Genomic DNA, 25048 nt, shown 5'->3' on the forward strand with positions numbered 1-25048 from the left:
TGGAAAATTTCATTTTCTGCAGGCTACGATAACTGCAAAACTTGTCGCAACAGATTTTATTTGCTAAGAAGTATAAAAATGCAGCTTAGGTAACGAGGATGCCTAGCAACACAGCAGCTTTTCAGACACCTGTTTACAAGAGGTTATTTTTCATGTTTCATAATGGTACCTGAACAATAAATAACCAACCGAGAAAAGAACTCAGCAGTGGGTGAAAAGACCTCAACTTACAAAACTGTGCTATATCAAGGAACTATATTTAATTATCAGTATAGGGGAGAGAAGACATAAAAGGATATACTGCTTTGTAAATGGAAATAATTTAATAGAAGAATCTAATCAGATCAAATCTGTAGGATTCTGCTGATTTGTCAAATACATTCAAGAAATATAAAACTTTGTCCAGTGATAGCTTGTAAGAAAAATATTTTTTTGTAATTTTATTACATCTCTACTGTAATGAAACTTTGTAACAGTTGCCATGTCACTCACGGCAGACTAGACATCACTAATACCTTGTTTTATGTATAACTTCATTTCAGAAAGAATGACAAGTTACTGTTCCTGTTACAGTAGCATTTGAGCACGACTGGCAAAGCCGTTCCCTTCTCAATACAAACGAAAACTTAAGGATGTTTCCACATGAAGTTCCTCAGTTTCATCAAGACAGCTTCAGTCCTTGAACATTTTGTTTCAGATTGAGCAACTCTTTTTCTTGCCTTGTTTTCTCCAATTTGAAGGCTAGCTTGTTGGCTTTCTTCTCCATTCTGCGTTCCTGCGCGTATGAATAATTACAACTTTACAAAATAGGCATAATGTGCAAAAAGAAGCCATTAACAGTTCTAGATCATGAAGACAGCAGCAATCTGGACAGTAATATTATTGATGGCACTAATTATTAGTAGTCAAATTAATATGTGTAAAGCCAAGATTATCATCTTTAATTAGCTGAAGCTTCTAATATGCCGGCAATTTCTGCTCCCAAATAAAACAACTAGTGTATAATTGTGGCCAATTAGATTTTCCACATTTCTTTCAGAGACTTTTTTCACTTTGTGTGATCTGAAACATCTTAACTGTTTTCTTTGCTTCCCTAGATAGTAAGGAAATATGAGGGCTCCTTCTGAAGTTATATATGTAATAGTGGCCACAATAACAGACCAAAATTTCCATATAGGAAATTAGGATGACAAAATTATGAGGTTAACTTTCTTTCCAGTAGATTTTTTAAAAAAAGCAATAATTAGTCCTTTGAGACCAGCAAGTTTTTCCCATTAATTTCCAGACACAAGAAAAAAAGAGCTTTAAAAAAAGTTCATAAGACAGAATTCAGATAACACTATGTTTCTCAGGGTTTTCTTTAAAATAAGGCATACCTTTCGCTCTTCTTTTATTGCCTGTTTTCTAGCTTTGCGATCCTCTTTGCTCTCATCTTTGGGACGGGGCTGTGTCGATGCTTTTGGCAGGTCACTGCCATTAATCATTTGCATGCGTTCAATCTGCTTAGCGGTAAGACCTTTCTGAGGCAAGACGTATAGGGGAATTCCGGTCTTCTGGGAAACTTTTATTGGTTTGGGCTAAAATAGAGAGCGCATTGTATTAATGGTCCCTAGCTTTCCCTCCAAGAAGTGCACGTCGCACTCCTTTATCAGTATAAAACCATTAGATTCAGATTTAACAGCAATAACACAAGTTTCCTCATACTATTTTCTTCCCTCAGAAAAATGCACATTAATCCCAAAGTAAGAAATCAAACACACCTGTGAGCAGAATCTGGCCTCCCAGAACAAGAAAACATTTATCCCTTTAATTTAAATATTACTGAAAAAGAACCCAACTTAAGTAGGCGCTTAATATTCCTTTACAAGCTTTCAAGAAAAAGGTTTCCTTTCAAAATCTCATACATCTGGAACATCAAGCTATGCTCTAATGATGGGGAACGTCTGGAAGGCCAAAGAACTAGAATAAATTGCTTCAATCTGTAGAAGGGAAAGACAAGCCTATTTTCAAGAAGAAAAACCTAATATGTGGTTGTGAGACACAGATTACTCAAAGGTGTATCACAGATAAGACAGTAATAAGTTCCTTCCTCTCTACGTTTCTGCCTAGCTATTACAGACATTTTGAACTTACTCAATTTTCCTTCTAATAGAAAAAAGAATATCCAAACCCTTCTTCAGTGAAGAAGTAATACCAGAGGCTAGCACCCTCCCCAAACCTCTTTTCTGCTCCCTCTTCCTTTTAAAAACAGATATCCATTGAGAAAACAATCACTTTTGTCTCAAATTTTCCCAGGCCAGGTTGTTACTCAGAATAAGTTTAATGATTTTACCTTTGATGGCTCCTTAATAAGTGTTGGGTGATTATATAAGTTTGAATATGTACCTAGGTCACAAAGGAAAAAAAAAGTAGTGAAGAAGGGCTTGCAAATCGAAATTAGGTAAATCTATTTTGAATTGTACTATTATTTAGTCTTTCGAGATATAAAATAGCACAAGTTATCCACACAAAACCAGTAGTTTTATCTAGCAAGAATTCCTGCTGCTGTGCTCCAGAAGCATAAACCATTTTACCTAAAGCACTGTTAGAAAAGTTACGAGATCACCTATCATTTACTTTGAAGTCCTAGGAACAAACACGTGAACTCCGAAATACTTACTCAAAATGGATTCGCAATCCCACTTTTCTTTTGGTTCTTCAATAACTACAGCTACTATTTCTTCCTTTTCTTCCTCACTTTCTTCATTCACAGGAGAGTCTATATCTTCACAGGGTTCAAGAGCATCCAATTTCACACAACTTTGAAGTCCAGAAAAAAAAAAGTTTATCTTTTCTTGAAAACGTGTAGTTATGTAAATGCAGTCTCCCCTCAGTAAAACCTCATGAAACTTGCATCAAAAGTAAGTTTCCGTAAGACTCCCCAAATAAGCCATAACAGTAGGACAAGAGACACAGTTGACAAAAGCAGTATTTCTGCGTTTCAAAATTATGTGGCACACAAAATCTGTGATTGGAGGACAGGAAGAGAAGAGGGTATACTTTTTAGCCTGTAATCAAGGCAGCCCTAGAGGTGATTATGGGCTCTGCTACTGACCAGTCATCTTTCACTACAAGGGACACATTGCCATATCTTTCAGTCAGGAAGCATAAGACTAATGTGAGAACATTTAGCCATTTAACTTTGGGATAATATCACCTGCTTCAAGGCAAAGTAAAGATACTGTGGAAATGTAGCCTTACACTGACACAGGGTTGCTTTATAAGCACTGATTTTTGCAGTGCTGCAAACAGTGGCACCCACACAACAGTCACCCATATTGTGTAACTAGGTATACAGTGGAATCAGCTGCATACCAACAGGACAGAATATACTTGGCTACAGAGCCTGTTAAAACCAAAAGTAAAGGTATAAGGAGAAAGGTAAGCTACACTAAAAAGCAAAAGGAAGAATGCCTCTAGATATTACTTACTCTGAATTCAACACAATTTTACAAAAGGAGCATAATTTCACATAAACCAACAAAATGAAATTATAAAATTAAGTGGAGGCATAAGCAAAGACTGACATTCAGTGACATTAAAAAAATGGTTAATACTCATATGTAGTTGCTTTTTACCGCAGGATGTAACCTCCGAGTACATGAACTGGAAACAACATACAGAAACTTTCAGTATAAACACAGGATTACATAAGTACTTATGTGAAGCAGTACTTCTGGGAATACGTACTTCTTTGCTTTCTCTTTATAGTAATCATTCAGGACTTCCTGCAACCGAGCATTGTCCGTATTAATATAGCCTTCTAACTCCACATTATCCAAGGCTCCAATTTCATCCTCATCAAATTGTTCAAAAAACTAAAATAAAGAAGTGGATATCTGTAATTAGATCACATTTATCATGCAACTTCTTGTTAGCTTAAAGAAGATTTGCACATTAATTTCTGCTTGCCGTTTTTCCTCTCCCCTCTCACTTGATAAACAACTGCCAAACACATCTGCAGCACGATTCCCTTCTTACTGTCAGTATTCTTTCAGCACCAGAGTCACAAAGTTATCTTTTAATAATATATAAATCAGCTTCTGGAAAGTATTTCTTATTCTGATGTGTTATTTCAATTTGTACATTGAGAAAGCCTGGTGCTGCTCAAGGAAAAAGTTACACCATATTTCCACTGCTGTGACATCATTTCATGAATGCATACTTGGCACACTGCAGAGAAGGGGTGAAAGAAGTGAATCTTTACCAGGCACTTGTACGTGACGTGGTGCATTGAACTGAGCCTCTCAGATAAAATTGTAACACCAACTATGAATGATTAGTGACTGGAATAATTTTGTTTAACAATATCAGTGTCAGGCCTTTTAATAATAATTAACACTATGTAATATGAGCCACTTAGCACACACAATATTAAGTGCAGAATATGTGCAAAGAACAGCTGTTAAATGCCCTGACTACTGAAGGCAGTACGAATTGGGGCAGGGATACAGGACACCACTTTGAGATGAATAAAAAGACAAAGAAGCATTTAATCATGAGCGTTCATGATTAACAGTTACATTCTTGAGCCGCCTCACCTTCTCAAATCTGTCATCCAACAGGGTTAACTGCTCATTCCTTCTTATTACTGAAGATGTCATGGAATATTCCGTGAAACGACTCCTGGTTTCTTCTTGCATAAAAAGAAATTCTTTTGTCTGTCCATTCAGCCCATCATCTGATAAAGGACCTTCTGAATCATAGTCTTTATCATTACTACAACTATCCTTTTCATCACTATCGTCTTCCACATCTTCCCATTCATCTTCATCCTCAGCATCTGATCCCCTGAACAGAAGTATAAAATGGTTTTAGAATCATACATGGACCTTTCCACAGCTCTGGCCAATGCTGGGTTATCTGACACCATTTGGCAATAATAGATTCAAATCTTGAGAGGCCAAGATAAAAAGTGATTATTTTCAAGCCAGTAAAATAAAAACAAGTTTAGCAGTAACGGTGCTACTAAAGTCAGCGTAACAATACGTTTGTTTGAAAGCTGAAAACATTCCTGGTAACTGTTGGATCACACATCTGTGCACTGAGAATGAGAGTATGTTTACATACAGCTACACCTGTCAAAGTGGAAAAAGAAAAATACCAGCTGCATTCTTGAATATTAAAACTAGCAAAATTTCTCATTGTTCATAGAATGTTGGGAATGATACCAAAACCTGAACAATATGCAGTGGGATATCAGGTGAAGCATTTGTAAAGCTTCTGGAAACACCCATTAGCCTTCATCAGTATCATTACTGACTTATTTCAAACGTGAGAGATGGTAATGTTCTAAATAGTTCAAGAATCCTATTATTCCATACACTGCATCTGTAAACAAATACATATAATCCATGAGCTCAAAATAACAAATGAAACCCATCTCTTGAATAACACATGAAAATTTGATTTTATAAGCTACCACCCATATAACACAAGGTAATATTTTTTTCCTTTAACACAGCTAAGGATTCAATTTGAAATCTGAAACCATTCTTGCTTCCTATAACAACAAATAAAATAACAAATAGCATCATTCCTATTTACACATGACAAACAGTTCTACAAAGCTTTATACCCCTTCTGCAGTTCATTTGCTTGTAGAACAAAATCATCTTCCAGGATATTGTCTGGATTGTCAAAGTCAAAATCGTCATCAAGAGCTGCAACAATGTCAGGGTCAAAATCTAGCCGTGGCCCTAGAAAGTTAAAAAAACCAAACAGAAAACATAAATATTTAAGTTTCTCTGACATTAAGAAGCTACTTTTCTTTATAAAACAGAATCCAACTAGACTGTTAATTTGCACTAAGGAAAGACTAAACCTAAGAATCACAAAACCTCTCAATAAAATTTGTAGATTGGTACAAGCCCATGCAAGTCACCAGCCTCTTGTCAATTTTCCTCATGCAGAAAACAACATTCCCCAGAGCTGTTAAGCTTCCATAAATGTGTTTTAATATACTTTACTTAGAATACTACAGAAGGAAAAATATCCAAGTTAAAGTATTGTATGATCAACTGCCAACCCTAGCTCCCACCCCCTAAAATTCCCTACATTGGAGAAGGTCAGAAGTGTTTCTCTACTGCAATTAACCAAAGTGTCTTTAGCATCCTCCTGTCAGGACAGAGAGAACTACCTCAATTATTCCCTGTTATAAAATATTAGATAGCTGTAAGGTGAATGTCCAGTGCAAGCATGGATACAAAACAAAAGCATTCTTACAGCCTGTAATACTAAAAGAATACTAAGGAAGTAAACACCACTGAGCATTTGAGAAGAGAAATTTTGAGAGTGAAAATCCAGTCCCAGACTTGGATTCAAACAGATAGAGTAATAAAATCAATAGTATCAGCTACAGTTTTCCCGTTTTTAGTTTGTATTTGCCACACAAGAGTAAGAGCTCATGAATTCCACCCCCCAAGCAAAGCTGAAAAGCTATTATTAGTGAACCACAGAAACAGGTCTCCAGTTGAAACATAGGCCTCTTATAGATCATTCTTTATGTCTGCTACTGAGCTGTTCTAAACCAAAACAAATATGACACTGTAATCAAACCCATAATTACCACCTACTGCCTAGATGGCAACTCACATTACAGAAAGGTAAAAGATTTAATGATACCTGAAACAGGAGCAGCTTTATTTAACAAGCCCACATCCTCTTCAAACTCTGTGGCAAATACTGAGGAAGGCAACTTAATAGATGGAGCCTTAGAAAAGAAACAAAAAACCCCATCACCACCATATATTTGTTCACAGTTTCTCATTTGAGCTCACATTAGCAAACGTGCAGATAATCACATGACCAGAAGAATCTCTGTGAGTATTACTTAAATATTAAGACAAGCACCCCTTCATTGGTGGCAAATTTTCAGTTATGCAATGAAAGCTAGGTAAAGCATTAGCAGTATTAATTCTCATCTCTCTGATATTCTCCAGGTATAGACACAGTATTTTTACACCTCTGAAGTGTTTTAGAGAATGGTTGTACTGCAGGAACAGTTAAATTTGTAATATTTTTTTTTGTTTCAGAGAACACTACCACACATTTGAAATTCCCCCTTTACTGAAAGGCTTATCAAAAGCTTACTAACATACACATCTAAACTTTAAATCTTACGTAGTATCACCAAACTGTACCTAAAAGGTGTTTCTGACCAAGAACACCTGTTTCAACTAAATGACAGTATTTTGTTAAACCAAAGTCCCTCAATTAAAAGTGACTGACTAGCAATGGCATACTTCATTGCCTGAAGTATATATATGGTTACTCCAAAGAACAGCATAAACTTATTATTAGCAAAAATAGTACCTACTGGAACCCGCTGAATTTCATCTTCTATGTGGCCCTCACTTGTGACAACAATTCTGCTTTGCTGTCCATGCACAGAAGGAACAAGCTCAGAAGGACCAGAAGCTTCTTTTAGATGCTGCAAATAGTCATAGTCATCATCAAAGAAGACTCCATACTTCCGCTGCTCTTCCCTCCTTTGCTCCTCATGCCCCTTGGAATCGTAAAAAGAAATAAATTTAGTTACTTAAGTCCATTTAAAACTTATTAGCAAAAGGAAGAGTAACACATCTATTGACAATGCCTGAATTCTAAAGACCTTGTAGCCTCTCCTCACTCATTACCCTAACGCACCACCAATTAGAACGCGTAACTGTCTCGTTCAGCATTCAGGTGGTGTCTGAGCAGGACCATAAACAACTCTTTCCATAAGCAGCATAACATAGCCTGTTTTTTTAAGGTGGGTCAGGCAATCTTTATTGGTTTTTTAAATACATTTATATCCCTACTGCCAGTTAGTAATCCTTCAGCCCATCACGTAGTAACTCACAAATATTAAGCTCCCTACAACATCCCCTTCTTTTCAATAAGCTGGACTAAAAACTACCTTTTCTCAGACTATGTTTTTTAATTGTATGATTGCATATCCACTTTTCTCTCCTGCAACATTTCTTACCTAAATGAACCTCAATGTTTAAAGCAAGTATTTACTTTCTGTGTAGGCAGCAGAACTCTCTGGGGTGCAGTATCATCAGCAGCAAGCGGATCCCTCTGACTTCTGTGCACTAAGTGAAACGTTACTGCTTTCTTCTTCTCTATGAAGGGCTTTTTCTTCTTGTGAGGCTGCAAAAGGACATTTGGTTAACCATTAATAACAAATTAAATATTAAATACACCTAAAGTGAACCTTTTGCCTGGAGCGTGCTTCTATATTCCTTTTAAGGCAATGTCTTATAAACATATACTTAGAGACAAAGGAAAAAGAGACTAGTGGTAGCCTAACTCTTCTCACCACATGCACAACAGCCATTTCGTATGTTCTAACAGCACATGCAGCTGTATTCAGCTGCAAAATGGCAATACATTGCTACAATTAATATTTGATTGTAGCATATACATGTTAGGCATTATCCTAGAAAGGAATTTTAAAGTAACTACTTTCTAAACACTGAGTCAAATCTGAAACAAACTTCATCCAAGAAACACAGGAAACTGACATAAGGAAATTCATCTAGACACACCTAGCTTCTTGAAAATTGTTTAGGCAGCTGTTCCTACACCAGTAATTTGGTATCGGCCATGAAAACTATCGACTGCACCATTACACAGACTTTGCTATAACATCAAGAATATATCTACACTCAGGATCAACAAAAGTCTGAAGCATTCTTAACTGGGTAGAAAAGGCTTTTCTACAAGTTAGCACATCTGACCCAGGGAAACGCTTTTATCAAAATTTCCTGCTTTACTTACCTACGAAAAAGTGTTAATAGCAGAAGCATGCAACTCGGAAACTACTCTACAGACCTAACCTATGTTCTTCACCTGGTAACTTTAAGCGTACAACATTACGCACCGCGTCATATCAAAGTCCAGAGCACATCAGCTGCCACGTGTTTTCAGTTAAAAACCCCAAACCGCTCTTTAAAATCTTATACTTGGAGCAACGGTAAAAGGAAATACGGCAAGTTTTCGGGAGCAGGCAACGCGCCACCCGGACGAACACCTCTCAGGTCGGCTTACCGGCGGCACGCGCCCCGGGGCCCAGGCCGCCGCCGGGGGAGGTAGGCAGGCCGCCCCTCTGCGCCGCTTTCCCACGCCGCCGCGGCCCGCCCCCCCGCCGCCGCTCCCCGTGGCGGGCCCGGGCCCGGGCCCGGTGCAAGCCCCCGGACAGCCCAGCAAGTTTCCACGCTACGGAAACGGCCCGATTTCAACCCAAAGGCTGGGGGAGAGCGGAGAGGCGGGTGGGTGGGTGGGTGGCTGAGCGAGCGGCTGGCGGCCGCCCGGTGCCCTCCGCCCCTGCTCACCATGGCGCCAGGACAGGACAGGCGGCGCGCGCTGCCCGCCGGCGAGGGAAGCCGCTGCCCGCACCCCTCAACCCGCTCGCCCTCACGCGGACCGGCCCTCAGCACCGATCGGCTGCAGCCTCCATCTTGGGATAAACCAGTGAGCAAGGGCGGGGGGGGAAGGCGGTCAGCTGCAACTCTTGACCCTTTTTTTTCACAGTAACAACAACAGCGAGAGTTTGCTCAGACTTGAATAGCGTTTTAATAAAAGAGGGGCTCCGTCAGCTCAAGAAGAGTGCTTTTCTCTCACCATTCATATACATATCTTCCTCCTTCTCCCCCCCCCAATAGTGGAGAATGGTTCCGCTCGCCAGAGGGCCGCAATGGAGGACTCGGGAGCGGGCCAAAGGGCAATGCGCCTGCGCAGCGACCGTGCCGTGGCTCGCAGAAAGGGGCGGGGGCGGGGCGGGGCTCGCCGGCGGAGAGGCGTGGCTTAAGCTTGGGACTCCACCCCCTGCTCCTGCTGCTGGGGGCGGGGCGGGGCGGGGCGGGGCGGGGCGGGGCGGGGCGGGGCGGGCGGCTGAGGGCGGCCGGGGAGAGGGGCAGGGAGGTGATCGGGCGCTACAATAAGATGCGATAAACTTTGAACCTACAATAAACTTATGAAGAACCTGTGTGAGATAGGAGGCACAGCGATACTCGCCTGCTGGCCCGGCAGAACAGGCCTCTTCAACTAGCTGTGCCACAGGGGTCACTGGTGTGCACCTTTGCAATGTGGCTCTGCACAAGCTCATACCCAGGCTGAATTTGAAGGCACAGGTGTAAATAATACATATTAACGGTGTTTTGCCATATATGAGTTCTTATTGCTGGTGATATGACACTGCATAAATTGCACCTATGCCATGTAGCATGCCTGGGCGCAAACACGGGCACACACATATGTGCTCCTTGCTGAGAAAAACCAAAAAACTATGCTTGGTATTTTAGGAATATGATGTAAAACTGTTTCATTACGTTTCAAAAAGGAAGTGTGAAACACAGAGGGACCAATCTTCCACGTGCACATAGACGATTAAAACAACAACTATGGAAAGGTTGTTACTGAAAATTAACAAAGAATTATCCACATATTATGCGTGTATATGTATGCAGCTAAATATATACGTATATGTATACCTTAAAATATTAGCTCTAATTGTATTTGAGTGGATTTCATTGTTTTTCAGTAGGTGTCACTAAAGCTCCAAAAGAGCCCAGATTTTCACTCTTCTGGCTATTGTTTTTGGAAGTCCTGCATCTTTACCATCAAGTTTCATCACAACACTCTCATGGGAAGTGCAGGAACTAATCTGATCTGCTCCATCTGTTGAAATTACTCCTGTATGCAGAGGATTCAAATTATCCCTGCCTATATCCATGCAAAGGCTAGACCTTCCTTTCCTCTTGCTTCCTAAAGGTACATGGTGAGTATCTTGCTGCTGTCAGCCAGCTGAAGGTTGTAGCACACACCTCGTGGTACGGGAGGGTTAGCAACTCTTTGGCTGAATGCTGTGAATGTTTTTTTCAGGACTGCACCTGAGAGGAGCAACTCCTTTCCTATAGTATGTCTATACTGCAAACCCAGTGACAGGTGGAACAGCAGAGCTAGCTTTTCACAAGGTAACTAAGAGCAGAATTACCCAACTGTTAAAAATGCAGTGCTTAGCATTTATCTGTAGGGTAATGAAGTATATTAGATTATTCCTTATTGCTTCCAGGTCCCTGAGGTAGCTCTGGCATCCACAGAAGTGCAGAGTAGTAGGATTACATCTGACAATCCCCTACACCTGGTGACCCCCTATCTAATAGTGGCAGTACTGTCATTCCATATACTCCAAATCTCATCTAGGAGTATAATTGTCAGTCTGGAGGTGGGAAAATCAGCTTTTGCTTTCAGCTCTGTTGCTAATCATCTGTTTCATATGTGTAAGTTAAATTTACCTGTTCAGTTTTTTAAGTCTCAGCGTTTTCTGTCTTGCTTTAACTCACATCCCCCCGCCCTGTATTTCCTGTTTAGATTCTAAGCGTTTAGGGGAAAGGACCTATATTAGGTGTTCACACTGTGATTAAAACAACAGGCTCCCTTATCACAGAAGATTGATGATGTATGCGAAGAGTAATACATCTGGAGGTTAGTTTTAAGATTGAGTGTTTAGCAATAATATGCATCATATTGCCTCCTTTGTTGATGCCTAAGGGTGAGTCATCTCCTTCCAACTGATTTATGATATATCAAAATTCAAAATTTATTATTACGTGTATGTGAAATGTGTATGAGAGAGTCTCTCAGATGGAGACACTTAAGCTTCTGCTTCCCTCTAAACCTTTCATGGCTATCCATCCCGCTGTACTCTCTCATTGTGATCTCTGCTGAGACACCTTGCAGTTTAAACTCAGCAAAGAGCAACTACAGAGACTGAGGTGAAAAGCACTCAGGTCACTAACCACTTATTTTATGCTTTATTGAAGAAGAATAGTCAATATTGGAACAGTCTCACTGTTGAGGCAGACACTTGAAAAATAATACGCTGGAAGCACGCATTTCCTTAACATAATCAATAACTTGCCTTCCATGTGAGAAAATTTATGCTATTATTTTTTCTCTTAGTTCTTGCAAAGCAGAAGTTATTATAAAGCAATTAAAAAGCATTGGCAGATAAACTGTAGACTAGGTTGAATCCTCAGCCATGCAGATCAGTTCTGTCCATGTGTGGTAGGTGTAATTCTGGTGCAAACCTGCTGTCAATGAAGTTATTCCACTGAAACTAGTGGAAACCACTTCTTGCTCATATTAAGGAAAAAAAAAAGGAAACTGGGAGCATAGATTAGGTCTCTGAACCATCAAGCTACAACACTAATTTTGTATTTTTAAAATAACTGCCACCACTTTGAACACACACCTCTGCATGAATACACCACCCATGAGAGAGCTACCAAGTGTGCCTGAAGGAGTTCCAAAATTCAAAGGAAAGTTTCATGAACTTTCCTGCTTTTCATTTCCATTCACAGGGACTTCTAATTCAGTCTCTGGAGGCTACTTTCCAACAAATAACTGCTCTCTGAAGTTAACTCCATTATACATGCACATGTACTTGCTAGAGATTAAAGAAAAAATATGTTCTGTGAAGATTTTTTGAACAATTTTATTGATGTGATTTTCTTCATTTTATCTTCATATATGTATTCATTCATATATATCTGTAATTCAAAGAGCTAAACAGTTGTCTAAGGCACTTGGAACTGTGTATAGCAAGAGTATCCTCCAGTACTGTAAAACTAGACAGCACACTTTTTTTTTTTGCTTGTTAAATAAAAACACCATAAACAAGCATAATATATGTAGCATATAAAAAAGATAATTCATATTCTATTTTTCAGAGGACAATGTTTGAATATACGCGCGCGTGTGTGTGTGTGTATCTGTAGGTATATACTACAGTATAGATAAAACCCCAAGAAGCAGCTATCATTCATTTGTAACAATTCCAGTTATTTACATTCACACTTATCAAAACACCTGTGTAAAATGCAGTATCAGACCAGCCACATCTTAAAGTTACCATATTCAGTCACTCTAAGTCAAGCTGCTAAAATACAAGTAAATGCATTCGTTTTATAATTGTTATGTAAAATACATACTGCATAAGCTGAAAAGTTTTTGGTATTAATTCTACACAGCCTCACATCTTTTGAAAGTCATTAAACACGTGGAAAGTACATTTTAAAATGCCAGCAATTCTAAGCTGATAGTGTTTCGCATACATTTTTTATAGTTATCAATAACTATCCAGCATGGAGGGCAGTGGGGAACCAAGTCTTGAATTTTGTTTGCCTCGTTTTACTTGTAAATAGGGTCATCTAGTGAAATTCGAGTGTGTTACTTAGAGCATTATTTCTTTCTATTTTTAATCAAAATAATAAAACAATAAGTCTAAGAACTGGCTTAGTGCCTATTAATAGGTGACACTCTCCATTATGTGCTGCAAAATTTTAACTCCAATGAATTAACATGAAAATTTAATTTCAGGTGATTGTATCCTGCTCATAGTGCATTCAGCATGTAAAAACCTCCTGGCTTTACTGGATCCTAATAAGATCCTACTGGAGCTTAACCACCTGCACTGGTGTGGATGGGTTATCAAGCCCTCCTGTCATGGTTTAGCCCCAGTCAGCAGCTAAATACCACACAGCTACTCGCTCACTTCCCCCACCCCTGTGGGATGGGGGACAGAATCAGAAGGGCCAAAGTCAGAAAACTTGTGGGTTGAGATAAGAACAGTTTAATAATTACAATAAAACAGTAATAATAATAATAATAATAATAGTCATATAATGAAAAGGAAAATAACGAGAGAGAGAGAGAGAGAGAGAGAGAGATATGAAACCTTGGGAGGAGGGAAGAAACATCAAACAAGAAATGATGCAATTGCTCACCACCCGCTGACTAACGCTGCGATTGCTCCAGCCCCAGCCAGCCCCTCCCAGGTAACATACTGGGCATGACATTACATAATATGAAGTATCCCTTTGGCCAGTTTGAATCCGCTCTCTTAGCTGTGCCCCATCCCCTCCCGGCTTCTTGTGCACCCCGCAGAGCATGGGAAGCTAAAAAAGTCCTTGACTAGTATAAGCACTTACCCAGCAACAACTACATCAGTGTGTTATCAACATTATTTTCATACTAAGTCCAAAGAACAGCACTATGCCCTCTGCAGTGAAGAAAATTAACTCTATCCCATCTAAAACCATGACACCGCCTTACTGGAGTCGTCTCCAAGAGGTGTCCTTGCAGACGTGAGTGGAAGAGTCATGTGTGCAAGGACTCTTAGCACTCAGTAGTACCCCGCCGCAGGGTATTGCAGCTCTGCCAGAGAAATACGCATTCTTGAATGCCAGTGTTTAAGGCACAGTTGGGCCTACAAAGCATGACATACTAATATTGCCATGATTTACTGTTTGAGCAATTGCTCCACGAAAGGCTGGGAAGGGACGCAAATTTATTAGCTCCTGGGTGTACAGCAGTGTGGGCTGCAGCATTCTAGCATCTCTTCTAGATTTTTAGTTTGGTTGTAAATGGAATTCTACTTCTCTTTTACGGGAAAAAGAAAAAAATCTTAAGAGCTGCTTAAACTGTTGTAGGCAATTAGCATGCTCCGTCTCCGCACCCTCCCCACCCCCACTCGTACAGTTAGATGCCCATTCGAATAAGCCGTTAATACCTTTGGGTTTCAAATCACACCAGGTAAAGTTATTGTCCAAAACACAGTATTTCTTTAATTCAAAAATGTATACAAGTTTACAAATCAATATACCACCACACAAAGTAGTGACAGGAAGAGGAGATATGTTCAGCAACATCTTACTATATCATACCAATGTTCAAATATGTTAAATTTGACTTTTAATATAAAGAATTAATGATTGAACAAGGAGATACAGAGAATACCATTACTTTCTTTGTTCCTATCCAATGCAATATTTAGCTTCTAGAAAATAATGAAATATTGGTGAAATGCTGTATCTAGTTCATATGAGCTCTATTTCCATTATAATCCTGAAACAAGATGGGAACACTGACAAAGTGAAACAAGATCTTACTAATCATTAAAGTTAATAAATAGAAACCTGTCAAAACATTACAGTGAAATATTTTCTTTTTAATACATCTCTCCCATTTTCTGTATAGCTATACTTCCATGAGATTTTTTTTACAGACACCTGTTAAATAGAAGATTTAAACTATTCTGGGGAATTTACTTTGCTTTTTATTTGATCCTCAAAATATTTTAATATTAACCTAATACAAACTTTTTGTTCTTGTTCATCAAAAGCTAGGTCCCAGCAGTGAGCATTGTACTGAGTTTTGTACAATAAGAATAAGGGTAGCAACGATAATGGAGCTAAATGTGGGAGCTTCTAAAGGCAGGAGGCAAATTTATTCTGTTTTCTACCCTGAGTATGTCTTTATTTTAGTTTACAGCAGTGGCACAGGTCTTAACTCCTTGAGATATGAATAAAAACAGATGACGTGAAAGCATTAAAAGACGCAGTTCTGGTATACCTGACAATTTAATGCAAAAGTAGACTTTCAGTTTGTTTTACTGTATCGTTAAAGTGTTAACAGGTGCCAGGACATGGGCTCATATTCTAGTCTCTACTTAGGATGCCAGCAGTGGTCAGCCAGACCTGTCCTGGTACAGTCTGCCAGGTACCGCAGTGACAGCGTGGCTCTCCCTACCCTGCCTCCGACCGGCTGCCAGCTGCAGCTGATGAGGGGGTTTCGGTTGAGTCCCAGGCTGCCAGACGAGATCCACCTTTTTAATCTGTGCTAGCTGGATCTTCTTTCCATTTAAGATGATATGAAAATGTGGCTCAGACCATATTTATCATCAGGTTAAGTGACAGCTATTTCAAACCAAGTTCTCTGACATAGCTGTTGTATTACTAGTGACAAGATGTGGGTTTGAAACATCCCTGCTGGAAACAAAGCACTAATCACCCCTGGAAGGAGGGCTCTAATTTCTGTAGTATCAGGGACATCTTCCTCCCTTTGTTTCACAGCTTTAATTTGGTTTTCAAGGGGGAAAACAAAAAAGTAAAAAAAAAAGTCATCCGATACGGTTTTTACATGTCAACACTGAGGTTGTGGTGCTTCTCTAAGAGCTGCCCAGCGTGGCCGAAGCAGAAGGTTGGGCTGCCCTGCCCCACACCACATCAGAAGTCAGTAAAGTCCACCACAGCAAAGGACACACACAACTGTAGGTAAAGGCTAAACCCAACAAATAAATGCAATCTGGTGGACCTACAAACGGCTCTGAATAATTCAGTGATTTTGAAGAGACACTGCTCCTGGTCCTACCTTGTTTCAAATCATTGGTCAAAATGGTATTTAGTGTAAATAATCATATCATTTAGCTTAAATAATTCTTTTTTTGGTACTCGTTGAGTCAACACAGGTCACAATTAGAGGAAATTCAGACAGACTATTCTTCATTTGAAACAATGAATTTCAGTTATAAGGACTAATATATATTACCTGAAAGAAGAGAGAGATGGGAGACATTCTAGAACCATTTCAATTTGTTATGTGAAGAATGAATTAGGATTTAATTAAGTATCCATTCTTCTGCACTCACAGCAACATGCTGGGATGCGTGATCCTACTAATAAATGTTTAAGCTACTCGTTTTCCCTTTGTGTGGATGTAAGCATTGAGTTCATACCTGATTCTGTGGAATATAGGTATGTGTGTAAGGTTTGTCATATGTTGTGGATGATATTTAAAGGATTTGTCCAAGTTGATAAAAATTAACACATTCATCCCTTTTAGCAAGCTGGACTGTACTATGTGTTGCATGGAAAGTGTTATTTTTTTTCTTTGCCTTTTTTACATATTTTTATTTTTTTCCTCAAGGATTACTCACTCAAGAATTTCTCACGACTTATCCTGATCTTCCCCTTCTTACAGGCAATGCAGCACCCTAGAGAGTTAGGTACATGATGTATTATTTCCAACAGGCTGTTGTAGCAACTTGAAGACATTTGAAATCAATACAGAGGACTAGGAGATAAACTGACTACAGGCAGCTCAATAAGGTAAAGCAAACTTGCTTCACTGCACACAGTGACATACCAAAATCTTGTTATTTTTTATTGCATGGATAACACTTTACAGCTGTTGGTTTTCTGCCAGTTGATATTATAAAAATAGTATATACAATTCGAAGTCTGTGTGTGGGTACAATACACAATGGATATTTTATAGTTCTAATTCTGCAAATATACTACATTTTTACATAAGACCCAATAAAGACAACTCTTTTTGTCCAGTTACATAAATTTGCTTAACCAGTTTGCTGAATTGTGGGCCAAAGAATGCATCTGACATTTTATCACAAAAATATTAAGAAATTACATATGAAATTAAAGATTAGCTCAGCATCTCTATCCAGGCTAGTAGTCTGCCTCTAGCAATGGCTTGTAGTGAATACTTTACAAAAACCCCAAATCCAAATCCAGAAGGAGGATAGAAGAAGCCTAAGTAATACCTCACCTACGTATCCTCATGTCTTCTGTCAAAATGCTGCTTGAAGAAGTTAGAGCCAGAAGCTGTATCCTCATCTTTGTGTTTTAATTCTTAAATGAGAAGGTGCCACATGTCTTGCCATCCATGGTCCAGGCCTAGTATAGAGGTATGTCTTCTTGCAAACTCAATTCATTCACTTCATCCTAAGAGTTTAAAAAGTTATGGTTCGCTTATGTAACCCGTATGTATCCTGGCATGTCAGTGGAACTACTGTCATATATAAAGTCTGTACAGTCTGACTTCACCTCTGTCCAAGTTATGCTGCCTGTGCAACAGCTACCTTCCTGCCTTTAGTATCTTGGCTGCTTTCAAATGTTTGAAAGTGATTAAGGCAACACTGAGGTCTATTTAATTGCTCCACTTGTTTCCTTTGAAGTGAAATACTTACTGTGTTTTATACTTCAAAGTCAACATAGTAGGCCTCTATAGGATTTTGGACACACATTTCTAAATTTGGCAACAACGACAACAAAAAGTTTAATCAGGAGAACTATTTATTAAGTGCTACTGTAAGTTTTTAAGTTTACTCTAAAATTCTAAAAAAAAAAACTTAGGATTCTACCAGAATTGCTGACAAACCTTAACTCTAATGGCCTGATCATTCCTCCATGATTTAGTGCCAAAGAATACATTTTCGCTTCTTCCTTGATGTCGAAGTGGTGTTTCTATATTTATAAAATGATGGGTTCACAGAAGCTAAACTGTTTTCTGCAAATGGAATCCTAATGCCTCTTATTGATTCCATTAAAAAAAGAAGGTGCTGCTTCCTCTTCTTTGCTGCAAGCATGTAGATGGTTATTTTATTTGGTTATTGATAGTTTGGGGTCCATCCGTCATTGGGTTTTTATTAAAATGTTAAGTGATCCTAAGTGTCATATACATCTATGTTTTTTAAAAAAGGTTTGTCACTGTCTTTAAAAATAATAGAGTGCCAGCTGTTGCAAAGCACTCTCCTGTTACTAGAATTGCTCTTTGCTAAAATAATCCACTCCATTTATGCAAACCTGGTCTTGTAAATATCAGTAAAGAGGGAGATCTAATTTTAGCCACCAAATTGCCTTCCTGCCTTTAGGCTGACATCTAAAACAGCAACCTTCAATTTTATAACCTAAAAACATTCCACAAGAATCTACTGCAGGTTCTGAGGTAAAAATGACATCTACACAGACCTTTTGTTGCCTGAAAAAGAAATACTTACACTTCATAATTAAAAACTAAACAGGGCACATAAAAGACAAAAATAAATTGTAATATGTACACACATTAGAAAGGATAAATAGCAAATATATAGTAATACTGCTTTAAATGTATGCATATGTGAATTCCAGACCCCCCAAAAATGTTGTGTACATTAATTCAAAGGATAAATAAGTGCTAATATAAGAAAGAGAATTTCTTAGTGTAAACAACGCCACAGGCTTTTTAATAGGCTTTTGGGCCAACTTAGAAAAACCATGTATTGCCTTTCACACTCCATACCACTTAATTTTAATAGTACTGTATTCACATATACAATTTCAAGATAGTATAAAAAATTATTAATCTAAGAAGCATTCTTCACACTCAACAAAACAGGCTGCAGACACTCTAAGGATTTTCCATTTGCTTTTACAAAACCACTGGCTGAAGACATACTGACACATCTGGGAGCTCTTCTTCCAAGCAGTGCAAGAGTCTTTAAACATGAGAAGTCACATTAGTAATCACTGCTGAAGCCCACCAGTGAACACTTTTGTACCCAATTTCAATTCTGATTTTGGATTCCCACTAGCATGATGTCAAAATTGTCAGCACTGCCTGCCACAGGTGAGAGAGATGATGATCCCTGTGGTTTGAATGGCAAGTGACAGCAAGGAGTGTTTCTAAACATGAAGCATTTAATTGCATTCATAGTGTCACGTTATTTGTCCTTCAAATCCTGTTTATGTATTTCTGAGCATCCAGAGTACGTCAACATTAAAAACCCAAAAATATATGACTTGTTCTGTATGAATGTTTGGTGTAGTTTCCTGAAGCATGCTCGTTGCAATTTTAAAAAAGACAGCTGAGTTATACTAGGACTAATTTCTGGCAACTGTATTTACTGGCACCAGAGAAAATTACAGTTCTTCACTAAAGTACTGATGACATGAGGACCTGTGGCTTGCTGTCTTTCTAAGACAGGCTGCAGCCACTAAACAAAATACATGCACAGTTGCTCATACTCTCATCTTTTTTTTTTTAAAACAATTCCTCCCACTGGCCAAGTGCATCGTTAAGCAGTCCCATCCATTCCACTTTTCTCTGTGGACTGACAAGCAAAGTCTCTCCTCCCCCATGCTCTCAGTCCTCTTCACACTCCTCCCTCTCAGTTACCCTCAGTCACAACGCTATGAAGTCTGATGAGTTCCTGGTAGCAGGCTCTCAAGCGATTGTCTTCAGCTCTTCCTGACTTGTGGAGCTCCGAAGAAGTCCACCGATTCATTTGTGTGGGCTAGCCACAGAACCATGGTTTGTCTTAACACTGACAAACACTTCATGTGGGTTCTCCTCCTAGACAAATAATTTGTCCATTGGTAAAGACAAGGGCCACATCGTTCGTTACCCTCAGGGTAAGCTGTAGCACACACTCACACTCAGTCAAGTTCCAGTGCAATCTCAGGTCTTCAGGACACAATGATTTCCCCAAAGAAAACTGTTACATGAAATATGGGGTGTGGTCAAACAGTTACGGACGATGAAACCTGAAATGATAAATCATTTAAAAACTTAGAATTATATTATTTAAACTGACAATGACACCAATCCTCATCCTGCTCTCACAGTTGTTTATTTTAGTTGCTTGAACAGAGTTATTCCTGATTTTCCTGGTCTACATTGGATTAGAGTCAGCCCTATCACCCCCCACTGTCTGTCTCTCTCTCTCTACTAGGAAACCAAACAGGGCTATGGCATGGCTCGGGCATGTATGGTATATGTCTGTCTCTCCATACCATTAACCTCTTACTGTGGTCCCTGGCACAGTTTTGCTTGGGTCAACCAGCACTCTTCCAGATACTGCCTGGGCATGGCTGGGATTAGCACAGGCCAATAGGCAGGCTGCGTATGGGGGGGGGGCATCACCCTGTTTTTGGGTGGGGGGGAAGAAGTTAACTGTATGGATTCAAGCTGTCCCAAGCCTGCTGGCCTCAGGGCCAGAGAAGAGTCTCCAGTCTGTTTTGTTTACCAATATAGATTTAGCCACGGTTGCATCCACTATTTGGAGACACTGTCAGTAAATCAGAAAAGCTTTGCTAAGCCGTAAAACTTAAATTTCTGGTTTTTAATCCTTCTGCAAAATGAAGCTAACAAAAATTTTGGATTTTTTTAAGTAAGCAACAAATTTTATAGCACTGCAGATGCTTTCTTCCTATTAACAGCAACCAGCTGTGGCACATGAAGGTCCAAATACACCTCACTATTTTTTAGACTTTTAGGTAGGGTGTGTACATCACTCCAGATGGCCTGTATGATGGATAGTGAGGTGGGTTGCTTCAAAGTGTGTTACCAACCTTTTCTAGAATAACTTAGGAACCTACAGCAATTGAAATTCTAACTCAGCTTAAACGTAATGACTCAAAGGCAAGAAGGGCATCAGTATCAGGTGTTCAACATATCGACCACCACACTTCTAAATCTCTGTTTAAATGACTTTAAAAATGCATCTATCCATGAGGTAAGATGGGGCAAATTTACAACAGCATAGGTAGTGATGTGCCTAACACAGTAGATTTACGTAAGTTTTTGTTTGGCACATTTTCTCTTAGCAGTTCCAGAGAAGAGAAAAGAAACAAGCCACACATGACCCCTGTAATGTGGTACAGTACAATACAGGGATGTACTTCTCAAAGAAAGGAGGCGTACACAAGAGCTGACTGTCATAGGTATGCAGCTTATCTGCTAAGCGAGGGTACAGTGCCTTGCAGAAAAGACACTGGCTTTTTGTATTGGTGTAGAATAACTATATATTGGACTATATATAGCATTTCCATTAGAAACTCTTTATAAACATCTACTAATATCCTCTTCTCAAACTTTTATTTATTTATTTTTAGGAACTCAGTGTCTTGGATTCAAGACACTGTTATTTCGTAACAGAAGGAATCGGTCTAAATTATTGGGAGTATAGAAACAATTCAACTGACAGCCATTATGGTAAATTATGAACAATGAAAACCAGTGTTTTTTCTTTCCCAAGTTTAACAGTGAATTTTAACAATTCAAAGATATTGTAAATACTGGTTGTAATATTAGTGTCTTATATTCAATATGTAAAAATAGAAGAAACTATATGCTATAAGCTATTTTTGTTTAATAGGCAGCTTCCTTCTTGTCTCATTCTACCATAGAGCTTCACGAATAAGCCTTTGTTAACCATCTGCCAATGCAAGTGCCTTTTGGTTTATATTCTCTCAGTGATCTCCTTGAAAAAAAAATGAAAAGATGAGTAATTCATTCTCTGGCTAGCAACTTTTGCCTACAGTTTTCTTAAAACAAATCACTTCTGTTGTATCAATCCAAATGTAGTGGTGAACTACATAATTGCTAATGAGAGGTCCCAGAGGAAACAGAATCTCTTTTTATTTTCAAAATTGCAATTGACTTAAAACATCTGCATCTAATTCTGCTCTTAATTAGCTTCTTCTAGTGTTACTCTGCTGACTTCTGTGCAGTGGTTCTACAACACGACCAATGAAAAAAAGAGAGGGTGGAGAGGGAACAGAGTGCGCCTGATTTCCCTCAGGTTGAAATTCTTCCAGGACCCTATAGAATCATTGCCTATATTTATGACAATTTGGCTGTGCCTATTTTTTACTCCATATTCCAAAGCCCTTCTCAAAAAACATAATTCACTTTTTAACTCATTTATCACTCCATTGGATCCCTCATATTTTTGGTTCAGCTCTCAAGAATCCAATTGTAATCCGTCTCAACTGTTTTCAATTCTCATGAAAAAATAACCAATTCTTTTTGTGTGACTCATGCCTAGCTGTACTTACGCTTCTATATTGCAATGCAACTCAAAAACATAACAATGTAAGCAGGGGGTTGCACTCCATCTCTCTCAGCACACAGCCAGGTTTCTATTCCTGCTCGTTTTCCTTCTCTCCTTCGGGATGCTAATTTTTTTCAAGTAGTATTTTTATATATTCTAAAGAAGATATACTACCCACTACCTGAAGAGAAAATGACATCAGAAGCCAAATGAAAATATACAAATCCATGTTTGAAAAGGACATTTTCTAATGTTCAGAATGTGATGCAAGATTAAAACTCTGCCTCATACTTCATCTCCTGGCTTAGGTTTGCTGTCTGTGAAACTGGTTTGTTTTTCTAAAAATTAATTTATCCATGATATGTCTACACTGCAGTGAGTTTCTAGTATTATAGAAAAAATCCATGTTTTGGTAAGAAAAAAAATCACTGAAGTTGTGAAATCAAGCACTGAACTAGGAGATGCCAGAAATTACCAAGCACCCATCTCCCCTTGTCAATTTCCCTTGTGACACTCTCTTTCATTACAGGATTCACACTCACTTGCTCTGATGCTGAGTTTGATTGAAACAGTAGTGGGAACAGGAAGGGACCCAGACTTGGGCAATTATTTTTATCTGACTTAACTCTGCATGGAAGTGAAGACCATACTACTATGTATGTGATGTTGGTTAATCCCAAGAGCAAGTTTTTCTCACTGGTGGCAATTTTCAGTCTTTATAACTTAAAAAAATACTGACGGATGCCATGGGGATGGCAGAAAGTGCCTCCCTGCCCCTAGGAATAACTCTGCCAAATTTGAGCTCCTGCTAAAAATCGTGGACACTTCAGAGCTCTTTAAATAGTAATGCTTCAGACAACACCTTGGTGTTAACCAAAGCAGAGAACAAACCAAATCCAGATTAACACATTGAAAGTAGCAAAGATATTAGAATCTGTCTTGTTCCCCAGAAACTGCTGCCAGGAGCCTAGGTGACCCTTAGGAAGCTCCCCAGAACATGGGTGAGCTTTTCTGATGTTCAACACATCATCTAGTTTTCACTAACCAAACACATCTACTAAAATGTATACTTTCATGAGCAAGGGAGTACTGCCAAAGAAGGACATGCCATTGTTTTTGTGCCTAAGGACTCTTAACTTCATCTGTGAGAAACGCTGAGTCCCTTCAAAGGATTATTTTTCAGATGTCCCAAACAATCTTTTTTCCACGTAGCAGCTGATCCACTGCAGTCACCTTCACTGCTGTGTCAATTACCCAGCTTCAGGGACGGAGCCAGCAACACTGGGAATCCCAACAGAATCAGTGGTGGGATTCTGGTGGGATTCAAGGGGACTTGTGGTAGGAATCCATGCAAGTCATGATACAACTGCAGAGGCCTTGCAGAAAGGCAGGGGTTCCCTGTCATACTCATGTCTCTGACTTATGCATGAAGAGGGATTCACCCACCTGGTAAATTGCCGACTTTCTTCATGTACTTCCATTTCTGTGCTTTTAAATTCATTCAGTTCTTTCCGTATTGCTGCCTAATAAACAACAATGACATATGCAGTCATGAGAAATATGAATCTTAAAGCAAGTAGAGTCTGAGAGGAACCTGGCCCTACTCTTGCAGGTTCCCTTACAGTTCCCATTTTACAGTCTCCCTTACTGTAATCCACAGCCACATCTCTTATATATTTCTCCTCATCAACACGAATGACTTTTTTCAATTACAGCTATTTGAAGCAGTAATACACTACAAAGAGGCCCAAAGCACCAAACACTAACAATACACAAAGAAACACCAAATCTACTGCAATGGGTGAACCAACCCACCACCGAAATGCGGCACTTGCTACAGATAAAAACGGGCAAGGGACTGGGTTACCTCAACAGTCACCTGCTGGGTGTGCAATCCGAGGGGATTACATCTCCAGGCACAGCCCCTGAGGAGCTGGTGCGTCATGCTGCCTGCACAGGCACTGTACACACAGCAGGGGCCTTGTATCTCCCCACTGAAGACAGGAATTCAGGAATGCAAGATGAATAGGATTTTTTAAGTGGAACTAGTCACTCGGTTTGATCAGTTTTATGTAAAATTACATGAAATATTTGGGCATTTAAGGCTTGTGTTTTCAGTTAGCATATACTAAAGAACAGCAGAAAATCAGTGCACTTTGTAAACAACTTGTTGCTTATGTTAGAAGAGCGATAAGCAATTTAGTTCATCAGATAATACATGCAATTTCTGAAATATTCTAATATATACTACAAGGACTTTTGTTTCTATGCCATGCGCTTTCCTACCTTCACTGTGAAATGAAATGACAGTTTATTCTTACTCACTCTTTCACCATTTTAAATAAAAGCAGTATAATTTCATTAATCCCTAAAGAAATCTCATCTGGTATGCATGCCTTTCAATGCAAAACAGACAAGCAGCATGATTAAATTATAGCATCACCAGACTGCGGTCTCATAAATGAGAAACCTCATTTTAAGCAGGGGATGGTTCTGTTTAGCCACAACAGCATGCTTACATGAGGCTTCTGTAATAGCTAGGAAAGAGACAGCCATTTCTGAGCACCA

General features: G+C 39.1%; 2 protein-coding genes across 5 annotated transcripts in view; both read right to left on the reverse strand.

Moving 5' to 3' along the window:
* Positions 1-41: 41 nt before the first annotated feature.
* LTV1 (LTV1 ribosome biogenesis factor) lies at positions 42-9581 on the reverse strand. Its single transcript, XM_064447129.1, has 11 exons — positions 9360-9581; positions 8044-8175; positions 7358-7546; positions 6664-6751; positions 5618-5738; positions 4581-4830; positions 3730-3857; positions 2660-2799; positions 2333-2385; positions 1377-1577; positions 42-775 (listed from the first exon to the last, which is right to left on the reverse strand). The coding sequence occupies exons 1-11, from the start codon at positions 9360-9362 to the stop codon at positions 662-664; spliced, it is 1419 nt and encodes a 472-aa protein (XP_064303199.1). The 5' UTR covers positions 9363-9581; the 3' UTR covers positions 42-661.
* An 8361-nt stretch (positions 9582-17942) lies between these two features.
* Positions 17943-25048, reverse strand: part of PHACTR2 (phosphatase and actin regulator 2) — a 143417-nt gene continuing 136311 nt past the window's right edge. For all 4 annotated transcript variants that reach the window (XM_064447127.1, XM_064447124.1, XM_064447126.1 and 1 more), the window contains 2 exons: positions 23927-24003; positions 17943-20189 (listed from right to left, as the gene is read on the reverse strand). In XM_064447127.1, the coding sequence (XP_064303197.1) occupies positions 20174-20189; positions 23927-24003 (93 nt within the window). In that variant the 3' untranslated portion in view covers positions 17943-20173. The remainder of the gene's footprint in view (positions 20190-23926; positions 24004-25048) is intronic.

Source organism: Phalacrocorax carbo, chromosome 3, assembly GCF_963921805.1.
Source record: "Phalacrocorax carbo chromosome 3, bPhaCar2.1, whole genome shotgun sequence".
Lineage (NCBI taxonomy): Eukaryota > Metazoa > Chordata > Aves > Suliformes > Phalacrocoracidae > Phalacrocorax > Phalacrocorax carbo.